The sequence below is a fragment of the Pararge aegeria genome, chromosome 5, assembly GCF_905163445.1.
Source record: "Pararge aegeria chromosome 5, ilParAegt1.1, whole genome shotgun sequence".
NCBI classification, from domain to species: domain Eukaryota; kingdom Metazoa; phylum Arthropoda; class Insecta; order Lepidoptera; family Nymphalidae; genus Pararge; species Pararge aegeria.
The window spans coordinates 13,757,545-13,781,196 of record NC_053184.1 but is presented as its reverse complement, the minus strand read 5'-3'; the positions used below and the strand labels follow the sequence as shown (position 1 = coordinate 13,781,196).

General features: G+C 36.0%; 1 protein-coding gene across 2 annotated transcripts in view; it reads right to left on the bottom strand.

The window, feature by feature from the left end:
* Positions 1-22,364, bottom strand: part of LOC120623705 (low-density lipoprotein receptor-related protein 4) — a 32,198-nt gene extending 9,834 nt beyond the window's left edge. Inside the window, exons 1-15 of one of the 2 annotated variants that reach the window (XM_039889883.1) lie at positions 22,189-22,364; positions 17,175-17,357; positions 15,659-15,844; positions 14,552-14,667; positions 13,897-14,101; positions 13,333-13,462; positions 7,795-7,901; positions 7,153-7,312; positions 6,158-6,308; positions 5,384-5,694; positions 5,079-5,265; positions 4,759-4,912; positions 4,437-4,646; positions 932-1,113; positions 584-747 (exon numbers count right to left, since the gene is read on the bottom strand). In XM_039889883.1, the coding sequence (XP_039745817.1) occupies positions 584-747; positions 932-1,113; positions 4,437-4,646; positions 4,759-4,912; positions 5,079-5,265; positions 5,384-5,694; positions 6,158-6,308; positions 7,153-7,312; positions 7,795-7,901; positions 13,333-13,462; positions 13,897-14,101; positions 14,552-14,667; positions 15,659-15,844; positions 17,175-17,268 (2,357 nt within the window). In that variant the 5' untranslated portion in view covers positions 17,269-17,357; positions 22,189-22,364. Of the gene's footprint in view, positions 1-583; positions 748-931; positions 1,114-4,436; positions 4,647-4,758; positions 4,913-5,078; positions 5,266-5,383; positions 5,695-6,157; positions 6,309-7,152; positions 7,313-7,794; positions 7,902-13,332; positions 13,463-13,896; positions 14,102-14,551; positions 14,668-15,658; positions 15,845-17,174; positions 17,358-21,680; positions 21,739-22,188 lie in introns of those variants that run through there. The other variant, XM_039889884.1, reaches the window with a different exon arrangement.
* Positions 22,365-23,652: the final 1,288 nt, after the last annotated feature.

Genomic DNA, 23,652 nt, shown 5'->3' with positions numbered 1-23,652 from the left:
CCGCTTTCATCTCTCACAAGATAGAAAAATGAATGTTAAAATGTAAAATGTATAATTGATGTTGGAGCAACTGATGAGTTTCTTGTCGGTTTCTTCTCGGCATAATCTGCCTTCCGAACCGGTGTTAGAGTTTGTAGTGACTAAAAACAGACAGACTTGTCGTTTCAAAAGTGCTAATATTATGCCTACTTCAAATAAATGAATTTTGAATTTTTTTGAATTTAGTATTTGTAGAGCTTTTTGTAACCGAGCTCTTCCGGGGAAGTTCTACTGCCATGCTTATTTCTGCCGCTAAGCAGCATTGTTGCAACGCTGTGTTCCGCACTGAAGGGCGAGGTTGCCGTTTACCAAGTTTATAGGCAATCCACTAACCATCAGTTGATACGTCAAGTATTATTATAAATAATAATGTTTTGACTGTTGTCATAGTATGTTTTCTTTAATAAGAATGAAATACCAGTTTTTCATGTTTCTAATCTTACTTTATAATCCAAAATTTGTCTACATATAATCCACGTAGATCGATAAAATTTATCAAATGAAGCAATATTATTTTTGCTATTTAAATATATTATGTACCTACCTTCGTATATCCATTGGAACGTGTAGGCTAGCGTGAACAGTTTGTATACCCATGCCAGTCTTCTTGTTAACCGTTGATATGCTTTTGGTGTGCCAGTCAGTCCAATATATTGCATCTTCAAACAGCGTCAAGGCGAATGGGTGTGGTAGACCTTTGTTTGTTATCTAGATACCAAAACAACCATTAGGTACTTGGCTAAACTTAGGCTTTTTAATCTCTTACTTTTTTAAATTCTTATCCCTTGTTAATTATGATTTTTGTGATTGAAAAGGAGATTAAACAAATCTCCTTTTAACAAGGAAAAGCAAAATGGTTCATTTGACTCTTGATATAATTACAAAGACTTACTCTTTTCCTGTCGCGGCCATCAAATGTTGCCCTTTCAATAACATGGTGCTTAGCATCGGCCCAGTATATCTTGGAATCCATATAATCGATAGTTAAACCGTTCGGCCAAAATATGCGATCGACAATAACGCTTTTCCGATTCGTTCCATCCATATCTGAACGCTCAATCTTCGGATTAGGACCTAAACCGACAATAATTAAAATACTTAATAATTATGTTAAATAGATCGTATCTGATCTTCTTCCCGGCTAATATAATAAATACAAAAGTTGCTACGTGAAAAACAAATTAAAAAAGCTCATAAGCACATATTAAATTCGTCTCAACCAAAACGATGGGGTAGTAATATTTGTTAAAAGCAATCTTAATCCTAAAATAAAAGAAATTATCTTAGATCAAGCATCATGTGTTCAGATTGATATTTTTAATCATATCATACTAGGTATATATAGGTCACCTTCTAATACTAATACTGATAGATTTACTGAATCACTTAGAATGCACCTTGACATAATCAAAACTTGTAAAAGTATTGTAGTAACTGGAGATATTAATATTAATCTTATCCAGAAACCTAATGAAAGTTCCACAGATCATAAAAATAGACATAATTATCTAAATATGCTATCTACGTTTGGACTTTTACCAGGGCATATATTACCAACTAGAGATAATAGCTGCTTAGACCACTTTATGCTAAAACTGGACAGAAAAAAGATCAATGCTAGTGTAGCTGTCTTTAACACAACCATCACAGACCATCTTATGGTATTTTGTAGTTTAACTAAAATTAAATATGCTAGAGAGACTACTAAGAAGAAAACTTATATTGATTTTGACAAAGCTCTTATAACACTAGCAAATAAAAACCTATCTTCTTTACTGCAATGTGACGACCCGAACAGTTTACTTGAAACTCTAACTACTAAAATCACTGAATCTTTACAAGAAAATACACATACTATGAATTTACCTAAAAAACAAAGAACATTAAAACCATGGATAACTCATGGTATCTTACGCTGTATTCGTCATAGAAATAATTTGCAAAAACAACTAAAACGTAATCCAGATGATAACATACTTAAAATAACATTTAAAAGATATCGCAATTACTGTAACAATTTAATTAAGAAAGTAAAACGTTTACATGATAGGAAATTATTACTTGATAAAAATCCAAAAGTGCTATGGAACAATGTAAGAAATTTAACTAATTCAAAACCCAGTAAAACAACAAATTCCCAATTACTAGACATCGACCCATGTCCTGCAAAGGCAGTTAACTCGGTAAATAACTTCTTTGCTAATGTTGGACCAAACCTTGCTAAAGAAATTGAATCAAACAATCAATTATCACTCCTTCACAAATCAATAGAGATACCTAACGGTAATAATCAATTGTCATCCTTTGTTATCTTAAATACCGATCACGAAGAGGTAACTTCAATTCTCTTGAAGTTAAAATCAGACAGTGCTTCTGGTATTGATAACATCCCTACAAAGTTTTTAAAACGCTCAAAAGACTTAATAGTTCCCATACTCACTTATTTAGCAAATCTTTGTTTTACAAAAGGTGTTTTCCCTTCACTTATGAAGCAATCAATTATTACTCCTGTGTATAAAAATGGGGAAAAAACTCAAATCAATAACTACAGGCCAATTTCAGTATTAACGGGTATGTCTAAAGTAATGGAAAAATTAATTAATAACAGACTAAATCACTACCTAAATAAATTTAACATATTATCTACCTCGCAATATGGCTTTAGACAAGGGAAAAGTACGCAAGATATCATCTTAGATTTAACTTCGCGAATTACTGACCATCTTGACCAGAAAAATAAATGTCTAACTGTCTTTTTGGATCTAAAAAAGGCGTTCGATACAGTTTCTATCCCCATCCTTGTAAAAAAACTACATAACATAGGAATTAGAGGAAACCAGCTTAACCTGATGAAGGACTATCTAAGTAACCGAACTCAGCGCGTAAAAATAGACGACTCTATCAGTTCTGATCTTGAAATGACCTTTGGTGTTCCACAAGGTAGTGTCTTGGGACCTACCTTGTTTTTAATATACATAAATGACTTATGTGATTTTAAAATAAATTCTGGACATATTTACTCTTATGCAGATGACACTGCTATAGTATTTTATGGGAAAACTTGGATAGAAGTTCATAGCGCTGCCGAAACAGGCTTAAGAAAAATATCAAGTTGGCTTAATGCTCACTTTCTCACACTTAACACTAATAAAACAAACTATATATGTTTCGCAATAAATAATAAAAGTCAACCAATTACATCAAATCTAAAAATACATTACTGTGACGACCAGAGCGTAATTTGTACGTGTCCTACCATTGATAAAATAAACTCAACCAAATACTTAGGCATAATTATTGACCAAAGATTATCCTGGCATTCCCATCTTGAATTAATATCTAGCAGAATTAGAAAATTAATTTGGATCTTTAAAATCTTAAGACATGTTGCAACAAATAAAGTTGTTAAACAAGTCTATACAGCTCTTGCTAAATCCATACTGTCTTACTGCGTTCCAATATGGGGAGGAGCATCAAAAATTAAATTCCTTGAATTAGAACGTAGTCATCGCGCCTTGTTAAAAGTAATGTACTGCAAACCATATCGATTCCCCACAATTGAGCTATACTCCATAGATAACTTGTTGAGTGTGAGAAAGCTATATATATTACAACTATTATTAAGGAGGCATAAAACAGTAACCATAGACATAAACACAAAGACGAAAAGAAGAATAAACATTAGAACAGGTTCAAATATTGTAAAAACTACATTTGCTAAAAAACAATATACTAGACAATCGACTTATATCTACAAGAAGGTAAACAGTTTATTAAATATACACTCACTTAATACTTACCAGCTTAAAAAGACTCTAACTGAGTGGCTTGGAAAACTAACATATGAAGACACTGAGGCATTACTCGAAGCAAACAAGTAAAATCCCAATCGCAACACAAACACTCACACACACACACACACACACACACACACACACACACAAACACTCACACACACACACACACACACACACACACACACACAGAAACACACACACTCTCTCCCGGTTATTGATTTGATTTTATATATATAAGAATATATACACAGATAATACATATTATATACATTTTACGGAAGGCGGGACACCCTGGCACAAGTAAAATAATTACTTAAAAGGATGTCCCAACAACGGATAAATGTTAAATGTAAAACGTATTTTTTGAATAAAATTTTTTCATTTTTTTTTTTTTTTCAAATAAATTATTAGTTAGTTTACAGGGAAAAAAGAACCACGTGTAGTCGATTCTAGGAATTAAGATGCCAAATTAAAAAAAACCGGTCTGGAAATTTATTTTAAAGGCCAAATTTAGCTTTTACGTCACTATATTATCCCAATTTATTTGCAAGAATATGAACATCTACTTTCGTGATTAATTTATTTTTTATCTTATCGTACCCCAGTCCGTCCAAAACACCAAGGCATCGCCTGGATGGACAGCAACAGCTCTTGGCTTGTCCACATCACTCGCCGCCAGAACAGCTCTCTGAGATCCATCTAATGTTGCAACTTCTACCCTTCTGGTTCCTGAATCGGTCCAAAATAGCAAATCGTGAATCCAATCTACTGCAACACCACCTGGTGTCTCTAAGCCCCATCGTATTACATCTGAAATTTTAAATAATGTGTAATATCTGCTTTAACGATTCATGCATTGCTACAAATAAAATTTCCTCTTACATTTATTTCATGATTATATATTTTATGAATATCAAATTACCTGACATGTTATTGCTATCCAACTGTGTGACCCTTATGACTCTCATATTATTCTCAGTCCAGAATACCAATTTTCTCTCATAATGGTAATCTAACGCCACTGCATTATGCAGTCCCTTTACAATTGACATGTAGTTATCTCCAGTAAACCAAACCTAGACAACAAAAATTATATAAGTAGGCAATTTAAGAGAGACCTCGATTGAAGACCAAAAAATATACAACGCACTAAAATAAGCATAATTTCTTAAATTGAAATATAAAATGCCTTGTATGAAAGTAGAACATAGAAAAGATATTTCAAACGAATTGAAAACCAACCTGACGTATTCCAATACGATTAGAAAATAGAAGCGTCGGTGATTCTCCCACAGCCTTACAAGATCTACCGTCAGGTCTAAGAACGTAACCCGTCATACAACCACAATAAAAACTGCCTTGGGAGTTGGAACATGTTTGAGAACATACTGGGTCTTGCTCGTACATGCACTCGTCGATGTCTTTGCAACTGAAATATGAACGAATATGGCTAAGATTTGTTTTGTATTCTTCGAGATCAATGCATCAAAAATATTTCATATTTTTTTAAAAAAGCAAATGTTACCTCGAAGATAAAAAAGGCATACCTGTAGCCGTCCTCAGCTAATAAGTAACCCAGTGGACAAGAACAAGAGGGCAAACCATCGAAAGTAGTAATACAGTGTTGTTCGCATTTGTCATCTTTTCCACATTTCCTCTTGACAGGACATTTCTCTTCATCATCTCCTTGAGGGCAGTCGTTCATGCCATCACACACGTGTTTTCTATTGACACAATTCCTAAATGCGTCGCTGAAGATCGACTTGCACATGTACTGATCCATTTCGCAAAATATCTTGCAGTCCAATTCATCTTCGCCATTGGTGCAGTCGCGAACTCCATCGCAGAGCCATGTTTTCTAATAGGACAATTAATTAGTTTCGATAAGGTGCGCAATAAGTGCGAAGTTACTGTTTAACCAACTTCTTCAAATACAACCATCGTCGTCCTTCAAAATATTTAGTATTATTTTATTAAGTAACTTTGATATCATTAATCTGGAAGTCTTATTTTCTTATATCTTTATAAAAGCTAAAAATATTATAATGTTAACCAGTAAAAAATCTGTCCAACACATGCTGTAATTTAATTTTGTTGTTCTACTATCTAGTAACTAGGCTTGCGTTTGTTGGGTTGCGTTTGCCTATAAAATGCCTATTCACATTTGCCTTGAAAGCCATTAAAATTGTTTGTGGCAGAAAATGCCGATGTCAAACGAGCACAAATTCCCAGGTTACAAGTTTAACCTGAATTGATTTCTAGCTCGAAGATTATGTGACAAATCGTTCAATATCAGCCGAAGAATAGGTATGGTTACTTACCGAGATGCATCGTTTGTCAGCGCAGGTATACTCGTCAGTGGTACAGTTCCTCATACCGTGGGAATCACAATTTGTCTCGTCATCACCATCCGCACAGTCGCGCTCCATATCACAGTGCCAGCGTTCGGGAATACATTTACCATCGCTGCACCTGTTACGACTTAATTTTGTGAATGGAAATATTGTAGGTTTTAAAAGAGGGAAATCTTCATTTAAATTAATGCTAAATGACAGTTCATCTAAAGTTCAGATTTAAGACTTTTCCTGATTCTGATTTGTATAAATAATGGTGAAACGTTCCAGCTCGTGTTATACTACCGCTCTTAAAGCCTGCTACCTCACAGGTACCTCACACGTTTTGCAAGCTTCTGAGGTATTTATTTATACGCCCCTTTAATAACCCTAAATCGTAGTTTTGAGGAAAGCCTGGGAGCTGTTTCAGATTGCAAGTATGCGACAAATATAATCTTAAACAGGTGTTAGAGAAATACCAAATCATTTTTTCAATCATGTACATGAAAAAGAACTTAACTTATACAACGTGTAAATGAAAACCGAAATAATACTTCACATGCTTTAGAAGTACATTATTTACTGTCTCTCGGAATTATCTGTAAAACCAAAACGCTAATAGCTTTTGTTTGTTTTTGAATATGTTTACTGCCATATTTTTTTCTGAAATAAATCAGATACAGCCCTAACATCACATGAAAAATTAAAATCAAGTGACTTCTGTCACTGTATTAGGTACGCCTCGCGTAGCGCTGTTAATATGCGCGTGTTAGTATTTTATCTAAGATAGGGTTTTCATAAGGAACACTTAGAATGTTTGTATGGTATAATTAATATCGTTCTTTTGATTTAATATTTTTACAGGGAGATTCGTTATGAAATATACTTATGCATCCTTCAACTGTATTTCGTAATTCAGTTACACGTTGTATTTATGTTCATATATATATATATATATTGGTGAATTGTATAGAGGTACTTACTTGAATTCAGCAGAATTACAACTGCCAGGTATAATAGGACAAGAATCTTCATCAGTCCAGTCACCGCAGTCATTATCTCCGTCGCATTGAAAATCTTTACGCACGCACTTTTTATTATTGCATTGGATTTCATTCTCACCGCATTGTAGAAGATCTATAGCTGTTGGGATATAATTGGTTTTAAAATTTTTAGAACACATTTTAACTAAAAAATAATTATGCGAGGATAGGTACTAATAGATTATACTACGTAATAATCAACAGTATCTTTTTTTTAATCCTTGGCAGGATTCATCTTTTGCCACCAAGAAAAGTTAATTTTTCATTTTCATTTTTAATATTAACCAGTATAAGCTGTCCCGACGAACTTCGTACCGCGTATAATTTTTTTATGATTGTTATATTTTAATACTTATTATGCTATTCTGGTCTAAGAGCAATCCAAAAAATCAAATATCATAAAAATTGGTCCAGCCGTTCTTGAGTTATAAATGGTGTAACTAACACAACTTTCTTTTATATATATAGATTATCTTGTGTAAATAATAATGATAATTTTCATATAGAGGAATTCACCAAATCTGCATATTTAACTGGTAAGTATATTATAATATTAAAATAAAAAAATATGTTTGGTCTTACGACATTCATCTTCGTCCGAGTTGTCGGGACAGTCGGCCTCCTTATCACATCGCCAGTGAAGTGCTAAGCACTCACCAGACCCGCAGGTAAATTGGTTATCGCGGCATCTAAACAAAACAGTAGCTTTCATCTTTATCAAACCACAACCGGCCCACTACAGGGCACGGGTCTCCTCTCAGAATGAAAAGAATTAAGGTTGAAGTAAACCCGTTGGCTAAGTGCGGATTGGTAGAATCACACACCATTGAAAACATTATGGAGATCTCTTAGTCATGCAGGTTTCGACTCGATTTTTTCCTTCGTCGTTCGCGTTAGTTAAAAGTAATATGTTAATTGATAAACATAACTCTGAAAAGAAAGAGGTACGTGCCTGGGTCCGAACTCGGTCCCTCCGAAAGAAAAGCGGACGCTTTTACCAATAGGGTATTACCGCTTCTATTGTAGCTTATGATATTCTAATGCCAAGGTCCTTAATTGAACAAAGTCAAAGACAAATATTTCTATATTCAAATCCATATAGAAGGCACATTTTAACTTTTTTTTATAAAACCTGTACATGGCAGTGGAATGATGGTGATAACTACTTATTGCTACGAGGATTCAAAACGCACCGTTATCTTAGAAGAAAGATACAATAAACAAGCCGGTTTGTATTTTTATTGTCACCATCTCCCCTAACCAATGATCAACTGCCTCGTTGGCCACGAGGTTATATTAAGTATTGGTTATTTTTTTTTCAATAAAGTCCTGATTTAGAACATTGGCGCCGTACCCCCCTGACCCCTCTGAGCACGGTAAGCATTCTCTTTTTCATCTCATTAAATCTCGCCATTCCTGGGATAAATATCGCACAAAATGTATGGCGGCCAAGATACAGACAGACAGACAAAATACGAAAAAAAATACAGTTTTAGCTTCGTTTGGGCTCTCTAAAAAAATTCACAAATTACTCGCGGACGATCTGACCGAAAAAAAGCTCACTTTTTTCCTCCTAGCCCAGAATATGGGTACGCCCATGGACATATGGAAACTCTAACGACTACTACTAAGAGCTCACTAGTCCTTTATCTGAAGGTGAAATAGGTAATAACACGGTACCGGCACGGTCAGAAGAGGACGAAAAGTCACTTTTATGTGGGTTAAAACGTTTTCGTAGGTATAACTATAAACTACGCCTCATATTTATTCAAATGTAGATATTACATGTGCAAACATGTAATAAAAAATGATATCTTTCACGATACCCTAGAAAGTTTTAGGAAGAAAATTGTATGTAAATTAAATATAAATAATCTTAATTATAAATTTTCGTTTTAATTTAGTATTATTAATCAATCTGTTATAATAGCTTAATTCATATTTATATTATTGTTTTTAATAATCTTTAGATAAATACTTATTTAAGTTTTTAAATTGTGACCGGAGATAACAACGATAATGCTGTATACACCTATAATTGATTATTGTAATGGCACTAGACAATTTGTAATTCTAACACTTCTTTTTTTTTATATTAATGTAGTTACATGTAATTGCTGGTGTGTCGTATGAATAAATAAATAAATAATCGCCAATCTCTACCTATTTTAAAATGCAAAGTAACAAACTATCGAAAAGGGACACGTGTATTGTGTATGCCCTCCCCAGTTAAGTGCAAAAGCTAGCGGAACAATATATAAATCAATAAGATCTTAGTACTTTAAAAAGGTACTCAAGCTATTTATATTTGAATTGAAGATTGGAGAACTGTCCTTATTATGTCATTGTTGTATTAAAAAGTGTTTCGATTGTATAAGCTATCGCCCACGGAAGTCGGATATATCGGGTCTCCTCCACGGGACACAGGCTCGGGCGTGGGTGCGTAGCCATGGTACCGGGCACCCCCGCCTACGAGCTACGTTCACCCCGCGCAAGCCCGTACTTCCCCGCTCGTCTTCCCACCCCGCTTATTGATCTCTCGGCCGGCACAAGCCCGAGCTAGCTAAGCTAGTACACAACGAAAAGGTTGGTCAAGATCGTATACAACTTCGCATTTTGCTATTAGCTTAGTTTATATTACCTATTGTAAAATCCTTACTAATAGAACAGCGACAGTTGTTTTTTTTGTACTTCTTTCACGCCCTAACTTACCAACCAGTCAACTAGATTTTTGACATAGAGTTAGTCGAAGGGACATAGAGTACCTAACATACGCTTTTTATCCCAGGAAACCAAACCGATTTAAAAAAAACCGCAATTACATAACGCAGACGAAAGCTAGTATTGTATAAAATTGAAACATATCCAATTTGTCAATCTACTCGATAAAATTTTAATCTCATAAAAGCTATCTAAAAAAATGCGCTTTTTCGCGCTAATGAGCATTTGGCCTTTTACGTTTAGATGACATTATTAAAAAGCAAACTAGTTACTTAATTACTTTGATAGCGAAAAATTATAATTAAGTCCATATTTTGGTTTGTGAATATTGGACATACCAAATTAATGAATAAAATAGATACCTATATTTTATTGCCAGGAATTGTTGAACCTTAAAGACGTAAGACCTAATAGGCATTAAAGAAATTCTAATTCATTAAGTATTGTATACAGGCATACAGCATAAGTCTCCCGTAATCACAGTTGACGTCAAGACCAAGCAGTTCTATGAAGAATCAAATTAAGCAAATTGCAATCGTGCGTCACTCCCGTTGTCTTATTCTGACATCCCATCGACTGGCGATGGTAAACGTCACCATTACGTCACGAGGGGCTACAGAATACCTATAATATTACCGAATACGGTTGTTATATTAGTATGTCGTGATGCGAAACGATAAATTTGTATGCTTTGCTACTCCTGGACATATATTAATTATTATTTACTGGAAAACTTAGTTTTACCTACTAGGTTAGGAATTTAACTTTAATTAGTATCATTAACTTAAAATAAGTATTCAAAATTTCTTCAGATGTCTACCTAATGGCATACATATATTTTTTCGTCCAAGTTAATCGTTAAGAATCAAAGAAAAGAAAGATCAGTATGTAATGAAAAACATGTGAAAGTAGGTATAAACAAAGCAAAATAATAAAAAGGTTTTCAACTGTACTTAGTACTTACGTACAAATTTCTTAAAATAGCACGATCATTCACTGAATACTTCAGATAAATCAATCGTTAAAAATAAAATTATTCAATCATTCACTCATCTAGACCCAATTTACGTAATTCAGAGACTATTATAGAGAAGATACGTATATTTCCATCCTGCCGGCTGCCATTCACCTGCCGCCTACTGACATTGTGTAGGTGTAATAGAAAATGTACTTGTGAACACAGGTAGCTTTTTTAGTATGATCGAGATACTTTCATAAACGACTCTTTTATGTATGATTTTTTCGTGACACCTTATAATAAAAATAACCTGAAAACTTTTTTAAGGTACACTTAGTCAAAATTGAAATTATCAGACACTATAAGTAGTAGATACTCCATTCTTTATACGAAATATACCTTTCCGATTGTTCCCGCCACCATAATTTGTCATTAGCCCATGGTTAGTTGTTAGTATACCTAACAAGGAAACCACCTATTTGAGGCCAAATTTTGTCCTTTCCTTGGAAGGAATTTCTCCTGCCCATGCTAGCCGTGCAGGGGACAAAAATTATATCCCGTCAGATAAGATAAAACAAACGTGTCTACCTGCCAAAGTACGGCAATAGGAAAACTTTAGTACCTTTTATTATAACAGTTAAAACGTATATTATTTTGATGATTTTCGTTCGCTTTTTGTGACCCGCCTAGTCCGGGAAAGTTCTAGCACCATGCTTATGTCTGCCACCAAGCAGCATTGTTATGTTCCGGTCTAAAGGGCATGCTGGTGTAAATACTGGCTCATGAGGCTTAACACGCCTCATGGTTATGCACACAGGGTGTCATTCTTTAGGACGTGTTACAAGTATACCCTGCGAAGGGTTTCACTGCTTACAGTTGACGGTATACCATTAACATCAAGTGAATTTGCTTGATCTGCCGTCAATTATTAATAAAAAAATCAGCCACATCCATTCAAAAAACCTAATCGGAAGGCTAAGATTTCCGATCTTTTAGATTTATCTTCCATACGGTATTAATTAAGATGACACGGCCGTAGATGTCATTGACTTGTATATATTCTAAATCATATTTATTGCCCTATTATTTTTAATAAAAAAAATGGTAAATGATAAATTTATCCGTGTATCCGGGTATCACAATGAAGCGCCGTGCGAAGCGAGAACCCTGTGTGTGTTTTCTTTTTACAAGAGGAAATATACCTATAGGTCTAATGGATAGGGGGGCTTGGCATTCTTTAATCGCACAGCCCTCAACGTTTTCGTATCGCAGTTCATTACCAAGGAAGAATAGAAGTGAAGCACAATAAAAACATTCGGTGGTCCTACTCGTAACTATGAGGGGCATAACGTTGGGTGGGGAGCGAGCTATTATATTATTCGATCTCACTACACAGGTCGGTGCTCAAACACTATTTGTGATGTGACGCCGCTCGTTATAAGTGTTTGTAGACAATTTAGTTATCGATTTTGTTATATACAGTGTGGGAACATTTAGGGTCCTATAGATAAGCGTAGCGTAACGTCGGAATAGTTATTTTTATTCACACTTCAATTATCGTCAGTTAGAAACACTGCATAACTATTCCCACTTAATTCCATGTTTGCGTCTGCAAGTAATATTTTCTCGACTTTTATTCCGAAACAATAAACAAGTATCAAAACTAAATGGCTTGGTGAATGACATCTAAAAAATTACTTTAATAAGTCATTTCAACAAAGGCTCTCATTAAAGTATCTATGTGTGGTATATTAAACAATCGAAATACTTTCTCAATACTAAAGGTAAATAATAAAAATTAGTACTTAGGACTAAATACAGCCTGATCTACACCTTGATGGAGGGGTGCTTGATTGCATTGATTGCAGTAGTCAGCTGTCTAATAAAATGTGTAACGTACCCTACATCGATAGGTATTGACAACGATTTGACGTGAACTTTGAAACAGTAGCTGCTTCTGCTATTTATTTAATTAGTACTCATTAGCTTTGTCTTTAAATATACACCATAAAAGTAACGTGAAATTGCATTTCAATAGCGTGTTCATGTGGAAAACTACCACGGAAATAGCACGCGGCCTAACTAAGCGATCGTGTAAACACGCCCACAATCATGGGCGAACTTTCTTTGATATTTGTCCGAAAACCCAGCACATAAGCGTTCATACTCCAGCTTCACCGATTAAAGGCAATTTTTGGCGATTATTTCCTTTACACATTCAGCATCGCTTGTTATGACCAGTTAATCATGACCAGTTGTGTAAACGAGTCATTAAATGCCTGCAAAGTTTTGCCCTTAGAATTTCTGATTTGTCGTGGTTAGATCCTATAATTTATGGGAATGAAAATTGAGCCCATATAGTATGCTGCTATACATGTTAGTTAACTTTATAATAAACAACTATCGATAATTACTTAAAAACAATGTAATATATTACTTACTTCCCCTTGGGGCAGTGGTTCTCATCGGAGTTGTCCCGGCAGTCATTGTCGCCATCGCACATCCAGTCCTTGTGTATGCAGAGTCCGTTAGCGCATTGAAACTGATCCGATGTGCAATTTGCCGAAGTACCTTTATGGCAAATAATTTAAAGTAAGACACCTTAAGGGGCACATATTATATTATATCGCAGCGATCGATTGATCCCTCACATCAAAACTGCTGCCCACAGACCTGCAAACTTTCGCTGCGATTGATCGCTTTGACTAGTTATTGTTGTGTACCAACGTCAAATTGAAAATCAGTTTCATAAATCGTGTTGCAAAGAAAAAAATACCGGTCACTTTCAGCAGACCTCAGGAGATCCAATGAACACAAGCAGAATAAATCCGTGATGCGTAGAAATTCGTTCAAGAGAACTATGTCTACCGGTTGTCGTTCGTCGCTTGAAACGATATAGATTATACCATAATACAATAAGTAGTAATAATTATATGCGAAAGGGTCGGTCGCATGGGCGTCCATTGGTTTACGTGATGATGATGCTAAATAAATTCGTCGCTTACCACAATGAGTTTCGTCGGAGAAATCTCCACAGTCATTGTCTCCGTCGCAGATCCAGTCGAGTGCAATGCAAACGCTCGTGCTGTGGCAGATGGTGCGGTTCTCGTGTTCGTCGCAAGTTGGCGTGCAGCCTGCTTCATCTTCGGCGTTAACACACTCCACTTTTCCGTCGCAGCGATTTTCCATTGGGATGCATTTGCAAGAGGCCTGTCAGATATAATATATATGTTTGTACCTTTATCATTTGCATTATGCCTGCCAGAAATAATATAATATGCCTGTGGTACAGTTACAATTTGATAATAGTTATTTATGCAACTGTTACGACAATTTTAACACAAGTGCTACATTTTTACAAGACTTCCCGAGTGCCAATATGAGAGGCTAATTACGTACAGTAGCATACAAGATTTTATCTAATACCAGAATACATAACATACCATTAACAACAAAACGATTAGGTATAATCTAATTTAAAAAATGGAGTGCCGCCCGGCAAACGTGAAACATCAACACACGAGAGAGTCGAGGGTGGTGGTGTAGAGTTGGCATTACGGCATAAGAGAAGGAATGCCCTTTTCCTTGGCGGTACAAGGGTAGATTTTACTGCCTATAGATGTTTCACATCAAAAAATCATGTAAGCATAGTATTTTCACCTGGCATGAGAAAAATTCTTTGGAGCATGGTATGTGGCAGCCTCCGTCATCTACATCGTCGTCATCTTCGGCAACAACGTAGGACCCCTTAGGGTTTATGTGTATGCGACCATTGGCTAGAAATATAAGATTGTTAAAATTTTTGACAATTTCTATAAATCATGGCCTATGTACTGCACATATTTTACAATATTTTATATTTTCTTTTTATTTGAAAACATATTTTAGGGCTTTGCTCTTAAGCACTAACCTAAAATATGTTTTAAAACAATATTCCTTTACGAAGTAGAAGAAGAAGAAGTCTTTATTGCATATACAAATAGTAAGCCAGGTTAACAAAATAAACGATACTACATAACATATGCACAAAGGCGGCCTTATCGCTCGAAGCGATCTCCTCCAGACAGCCTTTGGTTTAAGAAACATATTACATAAAACGACTTTATATTATAAAATAGAAAAATACTCCTATATTTTTCTATTTTATTACATTTCATTGCTTTATGCTTATCCTTAGCAGGTACAAATTTGGACTCATTATTTTTAACAAAAAAACTGTATAAGTACTCACAAAATTTGCATTAAATTAGGGACTCACAAGCGATTTAAATAAGAATAAATACTGTTTATTGATGTAGGTACCTACCCGCTGTTGTTGCATTGCGACCACGTGGGGCAAGAATCGGAAATTACTAATTTGCGATACTTTTCTGGCTTGATTTGCGTTTAAATAGTTTGAATTTGATTTTTTATGTTCCACATATAAAATTCACACAAAATAACTATTGCTGGTTGAAAATATAAATAAATAAATAACTAATATACTACGACAATACACACACCGCCATCTAGCCCCATAGTAAGCGTAGCTTGTGTTATGGGTACTAAGACGACTGATGAATATTTTTATGAATAATATACATAAATACTTAGAATATACATATAAACACCCAGACACTGACAAACATTCATGCTCATCACACAAACATTTTCCAGTTGTGGGAATCGAACCCACGGCCCTGGGCTCAGAAAGCAGGGTAGCTGCAAACTGCGCCAATCGGCCGTCAACATGGCAACGGTTGTATCCTATGTAAATGGGTAACTTACGGTGCCAAGAGTCAACTCTGGTGTAAGGGCTATGGGGGCGGAAGCCGGGCACCGGAATGGGCCCGGACACGCCGGCAGGTGGTTGGTACGGAGGCACGCGGCCGATGGCGGAACGGGTGTCTGCTGACTCCACCGTACCATTAGCCGGTCGGGGATATGGTAATGGTATCGTTTCGTCAGCGTTTGCTAAGAGTGATAAAATTATTATTATTTAACTATATTTGACCAAGCAGATGGCCTATAAACAGGTCAACACTTAGCAGGGTGCATGCAAGGAATACGCCGCACAAAGTGTCGCCCTGTATCCCTGAGACGTAGTAGTACCCTGAGCCTTAACAGCCTCATGTGCCATTAAATAAACTTATGTCCGTTTTCACTAAACCTAGGCATCGCCTAAATCGAACGCTTAAGGATTTAGGCAATGTCTATAGAAAAAGAACGTTTCACCAACTCTTAGGTGATAACTAAATGATTAAGTAAATACACTACGATAATACACACATTGTCATCTAGCCCCAAAGTAAGCGAAGCTGGGGTTATGGGTACTAAGAATATTTTTATGAATAATATACATAAATACTTAAAATATACAGATAAACACCCAAAAAGTGAAATTGCTTCAAAATGCTTTTAATTTAATAAAGTCAGCTTCTGGTGAAGATTGAAGAATGCTTTTAGTAGAGGGAATTGCTGTGTTCACATCTGAAGGGCGTGATGGCTGGTGTCAGGCACATAAGGCTTAACATTCAAAGTCAAAGTCAAAGTCAAATATTTCTTTTTTTATTCAAGTTGATGGACAAAAGGGGTAGCACTATTAAGGATGTGTTCCTTGCCTTGCGAGTGTTGATTTGTTTGCAGGCGATTGTTTTCTACCCGGTGGGGCATACTACTATTGAAAAAAACCTAAATTCTAATTCATTGTTTCAAATATCTATCTATCGATATATATAAAAGAGAAAGTGGCTGAAGTAGGCTCCGAAACGGCTGGACCGATTTCAATGAAACTTTCAGGGAATCTCCGGATTGACCTGGCGAGTAATCCTATTTTAGAACTGGAAATACAGCTTTTATTTACTATGATGATATTCTATTGTTGTACATAGGTGTATATAATTCTCTTCTCGAGAGGGTTCTTGAGAATAGAATAGAAGAGAATGAATACGTAGAGAAATAAATGATTTCATATATTATGAGACTTAAATTAAAAATTTAATGATACATCATTAAAGTTTATTGTTTAAATAAAATAAAGCAAAATCTAGCCCGGCGAAGCGGGCTGGGTACGCTAGTGCTCAATAAAATTACACTCGAATTCACAAATGTTACTTTAATGTTTATCAATGCATGCGCAATATTGTCCAAAAAATTACGGGATCGCATCTCATACATCATCTTTTATAAATCTTGTATATATACCCACCATAAAAAAAATCCTGCCTAATCAAAATCCAAACGGCAAAAGAAGACCTACCGTTCATACCTTCGTAAGAAGAAAACAAATAATGGCGGTTCTTACTGCATATCCAAACGCTGGCCAAAATGGTTATATGGGTGGCAAATGATGCCGACATGATGGCCCGAGCATGGGCCCTCGCCAGATAGCGCTCCATTTAGGTGACTTGCACTACTCTTGCGCGGACCTTGACGCTTGACGGTTGCAGCATGGCTTGTTTCACTTCACAACGCACCGCACGCCTACCTAGGAACGAACAAATAAAGATTTCATTAAATAAATCACTTACGAGAGCGGTATCAACCTAACTTCTTTTTGGCGGTACCGATTTCAGTCGCCCTTCTAAATTCTAAATTATGTGTGGCAATCAAATGTCACTGGCTTTAACGGCGAAGGAAAACATCGTGAGAAACAGTTCATGTTTGATAGTCCTTCATAATGCTTTCAAAGTTATATAAAGACTATACTTGGCTTAGCTCAACTTTCCGAGTAATATTGCCTAAACCCACAGAATTAAGAACATACAGAAGCCGTGTACAATACTAATATCGAAGCATCAAAAACCACTCTACTTTGGTATTGTTTTTCGAACATCCGGTTTGACATTTCACATTCCATTTAGCAGTTTGTAGTAATTATTTACCTCTAAAGTTCTAAACTGTTACCATCATCATCATCAAAATATCAACCGATAGACCACGGCTGGTCATAGGTCTTTTGAAGGGAGTTTTAAATTCCACGGTTTTGTGCCGCCTGTGTCCAGTGGCTGCCTGCGACGCGCTTGACGTCGTCGGTCCACCACGTTGGGGGTCGACCAACGCTGCGCCTACCAGTGTATTCTAGGGCCCCAACGTCCATCCGTTCTCCGAGCTATGTTCCCCGCTCATTGCAACTTCAGCTTTGCGACACGTTTAGCGTAACGTTTACCATAAAATCGGGAAAATGCGAAAAGTTTGTAAGCTTGTAACATTCCGCGGACGACTCGCATGTGAAGTGAGAGTTGCGCGGGGCGTTATACCGCTTTTGGTCACAAAGCACTGCTAACAATATTGGCTGAATTAGGGTTCTATATGCTCTGTGCGTGCAATGGGCCGATAATGGTTTGGTGATGATGAAGTCGCTTACATTTAATGGCGCTAACAATCAGATGCAATTACGAGTGCCATGCACAGGTCGGTAATATTGTCATCGTCAGCATATCAACATCCCACTGCTAAGTACACGTCCGTTTAGGGCCCGTGGTCCCACTGCTTCCACTAGTTTTATGCCGCTATATACCCATAATCCTACTGGTCTAGGGTCGAATGATATTAATATATTAATAATAATATCGATATATTATCTACTCACATAAAAGAGATAGTTGCAGAGCCAAAACGTTGCTCTAATACGGGCTTTAACAATTTTGTTAAATGTTACGTACTATAATATAATGAATGAATGTATGAATGAATGAATGAACACACTTTTATTGTACACCACATAAACATATAGTAAAATTATAAATAAAAATGTAACTAAAGTATACAATTTGGCGGCCTTATCGCTACATAGCGATCTCTTCCAGGCAACTAAAGGCGTTTAACACAGCTCAAGAAGAGAGTTAGGTGGTGCATTTAAATAAACATGCATATATACCTAATATAAAATAATAAAGAAAAAAAATACTTTGTAATAATACTTTTCCTAAATGTTTTACATCCTAGATTTATTTTAAAATACGAAGTGTAATAAAGTATCACGTGACTACAAACTAAGTTATCCAGGAGATTAGATCCTTGATACAGTTCGATATGAAAATAAAAATAAATAAACCCGGTTTGTGGGAAAAATTGGACTGCATTAGTTATTTTATCTATTTAATGTGTACGAAAGGAAAATATGGGTACGTGAAGATAAGGTATTATTTATTTATACAGTTAAAATTCCATTACAATGTCATAGAGATGACATAATTATAGTAATTTCAAAAAAACGACTGTCTATCTAATGTCTTCTTTTGAAATGGAACCCCGTGAGGTAGACGTAACCAGATCTCGAGGCAGACTTTTTATTATCGTTATCACTAGTAAATATTCTAAAAGAAAGTCGTTAATTTCATTAAAAGCTTTCTCCAGCAATCAATTTTTTTAAGTATTTTGCAATTATGAAAATTAAGCTTAATTTGCTTTAAAGACTTTTCGCGGAGTATTGCAAATTAAGCTTAGTATTCATAATATATATAATGGATTTTCGCAAATTAACGTACCCCTTACTTCCCCCTACTTCTATCCAATATTTTGCAATTGTGAATTATTATTACCGTAAAGTAATAATTTATGTGAGAAGCATCTTTATCTGACTGTAGTGTTAATTTACCTAATTTATTTAATTCGTGCAAAATGAAAATAAACGCGAAGATGATGCACAACATAGTTGTAAGTTACAAAAATAAGATGCAATCTTTTTATAGATACAGCCATATTGAAAATTGGAAATTCTATTGGATTATGTAACGCATGCGCCATCGGCTACGTGCTACTTGTTGATCTCGTTTTCATTCACCACGCATCGAACCGCGCAATCTACGATTTAGGGTGGGCGCACACTACACACTTATGTGCTATTCGTACCCACGAGACTTGGCTCGCCGTGAGCATGCATTAATGTTTGTCGATCATCAGAAGACTATTAATTGACATGTAAAATAAATCTCAATTCCTAACCTACTTCGTGTGGGTATTCATCAATCACTTTTAAACAAAATAGAGGTACGGGTCTCGAGGCATGACCTCCTTATTTGGGAATAAGATTCCGGGCAAACTGATACTTCCCTGGTTTTCATACAAGAAAGTCATTATGTATTATAGATATGACTATCTGCACCGGTTCGAAAGGTAAATTGTAACAAAAAGACAACGGAAAGATCTCAGCTGTTGGTCCTTTCCAGTAACCACGTTTTCAAATTTAATAATTGTTATCCTATCTTTAGAAAAAAAATGCCAAATCGAGCTGCTACCAAACATGTTTGGGATTCCTCATTAGTTCCCTAAGCCTCAGTCAATCTATAAGGCTAAGGCCTGCCATCTTGGCTTTGGGCCTATCGTTCGTGGGAGCTATCCGAGACACCCACGCTTTCAGCAAATAATGTCGTCTCACGCAAGGTTATGTTAATGTCATTTAACGTAGGTACTCGAAGTATGACACATTTTTACCTCGCGAAATTTCCGGTAGAGTAATATATTGTTACTCGATTAATAAAGTTAGTTAAAAAATAAAGTTTTCGAGGTGTAGGTCGGTACCAATTTTGTTTTAAGGGTGCTATTCGAAACCATGCCACATGCTTAAGTAGATGCAGTGCCCCACTTCCAAGTTACAGAATTGAGGTCAACAAATGTTACCATTAGTTCTTAGACATATCAAACATTGCGAATTAAAAAAAAAAAAAAACGAAAATCCTATAACAGTCGACTGCACAATGGGCAAACGGGTTAGTGATTGCAGTAGATGGTAGTGGTACCACAGAGGACGCTGATGCCCGTTCTCGGTAAGCAAGGAAGAGGAGGGGTGGTGAAAACTGTATTCCGATCTGCCTTCACCAGACCGTAAACATCAAACATTGCGAAATCAGCCGTTATGGGGTAAAATAGGTGAGGTGGATTTGTGCTGGATGTAAGTTTCATATAAATCATTACATAGGTCCCTTAGATTAACTTTCCCACTTCCCTCATAAATTAGGTACCTGATCAAATCTGTCTTCGCAGGTAAGAAACTCAATGTGTCACGAAATGCCAATGACTATGTAACGATCGCATTACTAGCTACGACAACAGTTGTAAAGTAGACTCAATTTTAGTTAATAGAAATTCAAAGGACACTAAAAAGGAAATAAAGATGTGAAATGTACTTTGGAAGAGTTTTTGTCCCCGCATTTTCCTAATTTTTGTCACCAAAATGTCAGTTTCTGACCAACGCGGTGTATGTTTGTTCATCGACCAAATTTTGTATTGTAATATTATAACAAACCGGGTCAAATTAAGAACGAAGTTGTGAGCGTTTAGAATAAGATTTTGACGTCAGTATTTATTTATAAATTTTGTTGGGAAATAATGGTGAAATTTAGGTAGTAGCGGGCCAACCTGTTAAACTACGAGCATCGTACCAAAGCGCTAAACCGCATGGCGGCGCGCCTTTTTCGATAGGGCAGTAACTGGCCACGACGGAAGCCTCCCACCAGACCAATTTAAAGCACTAGCCAATTGGTATAGCCACCTTAAAAAAGAAGCAACGACGCTACGACTTATGTTAAGTACACACAATTAATAAACCACACATAAGACCTTTCGACTTCGTTGCGAGCTTTGCTATTTTCCAGTAATTTTTCAGGAAGATTTGGACTTGGTTTCTTTTTCATGAAAAGCCTACAAAGCCTTACATAAAAAACTATGTTGTCCAGCACGAAGCCTCAAAGCCATAATAGAGTCTTACCTGCTTATATCAGAAACCTCAATTCACCAAACACACGAGAATGTTTATTTAGATATAAATATGTGTGATATTATAAAATAACATTATAATGGCAATATTTACCGTGTAGCCGGGAAATTGCGCGATCAATACGAGCGAGGGTGAGATGCGCGGGTCGCCCACGCCCGTTCGCGCGCAACTCCCCTCCCCACCCCTCCTGAAACTAAACGCTTCCCGCCCGCCCTCTGCCGCCTACTCCCACGACCATGAAATCTTTACCACGTCGAACCAAAAATCATTAATAAGCCCACTTGTCCCGCGTAATAAATAGCTACGTAAGTAATAGTCCTTAAGACGTTTTTTAATAGCCTCACTTAAATTACACTATGAAGTGCTTGTGAGCCGTTTGACTTAATGAGCTCAAAACCTTGGTATGCGAAGGTCCCTCCAAAAACTGACGGTCATCAGTGAGTGATGACTGGTTTAAAAAAACAACGACGTCGACTCTAAAAAAAAAGTTTTGTATTGAACATTTTGGATTGTTTTTAAGGCCCTACACAATATTTTACAAATAAAATGATTGAATGAACACTTAAACCAAACTGCTATGATAACGTAACAGAACTCTTACCGTATTTCGATTGAACGAACTGCGTAACACTATCCCATTGACGACTGAACGACACTAAAGCACAGCACACCCCACTGAAAAGTTTTCTTTAGAAATAATAAAGCGATCACTACTTTGCTATTCACCAAATGTTTTTTTATATGTTATTGGCAATTAGCGTAACATATATGCGTACCCGTGGCACGATTGGGAAGGTACTAGGCGATCTGGACCCTGGTTCCACCCCCCCGCGCCTCGGCCGTCCCGCGCAGTCTGCGCCTGTTCAATGAATGGACTTGCCCGTACATAGCTCCTATTTAAAGTCCCTTTTAATACTCGCCTACATTTGTATTATATCGTCTCTTGAATAACAACCGATGAAAATAGATGATGTACCTAATGTTATAAATAATTATAAAGTGGAGAAAACCTTTATTAGATACCGCTTTAGTTGTCTATCTAAACTACTTATAAAAAAACTGTAACTGGACGATTCCTGTAAATTAAAATATGTAATTTGAAAATTATGGACAGCTTCAATGTCGATACAGAACCCAGAACAGTATTTTTAAATATTTGTTTGCGCTTCACATACAAAATACAAGAAGGATTTGAAAGCTATATAGTAGTTTCATTTAAAGATGATACTCTGGGTTAATATAAAGAATATTTATATTTATAACCAAAGGGTTCCTTCGAGATAGGAGATGAAAGTTTTTGTCGACTTAACTACGACTTAATCAGTTTTTGATATATTTTATTTAAATAGAAAGGTTTCATCATCGGTTAAGGTTGTCCCTCTTTTTGATACCATCTGGTGGGGATATAATTGGATGGGAGTTAAAGTATACAGATACAAAGCTCACAATTAAGACTTATTTTGGCGGCACATCGACACATCTCTGGATTATGCGGCGCGTATAATCCAGAAAACTACGGTGGTAGCAAGCCCCCAGAAATTAACTGTAATGTCATAGTTGCCAAGCTAACATGAGGTGTTAACTATAACAACCACATTATGAAGGATAGAGTCAAAGTGATCACTAGGGCCTAGGGTTGTTCATCTATGAATATGAAAAGTGTCCGTCAAAAAGCGTTAAATTGGTGTGGCGCCCCGGTAGCTTAATTTTAAGTATAGAGCCAATAGTTGTAGGATAAATTTATTATTATTTTACGTAACAAGAAAAATCACGAATAGGTTATAGAACTTATAAACTCACTAATATCATAAATTAAATCTCTGTCCACACTATCTTAGAGCGGTTTCATAAATTATATTTACATATAAATTATTTTGTACCACGTATTTTTTTAACGTTTTTATTTATTGCAGTTTCATCAACTGCACTAGCAACCAAAAATATCTATCCCCCATAATCAAAATATTATATTTTACAACTCACACACAAGCACACTTCACTCTGTTTTCAACGGTTCAATTCTTGTAATTCTCTCCTGCTACACTAGGGCTATTTCGGCCCTATT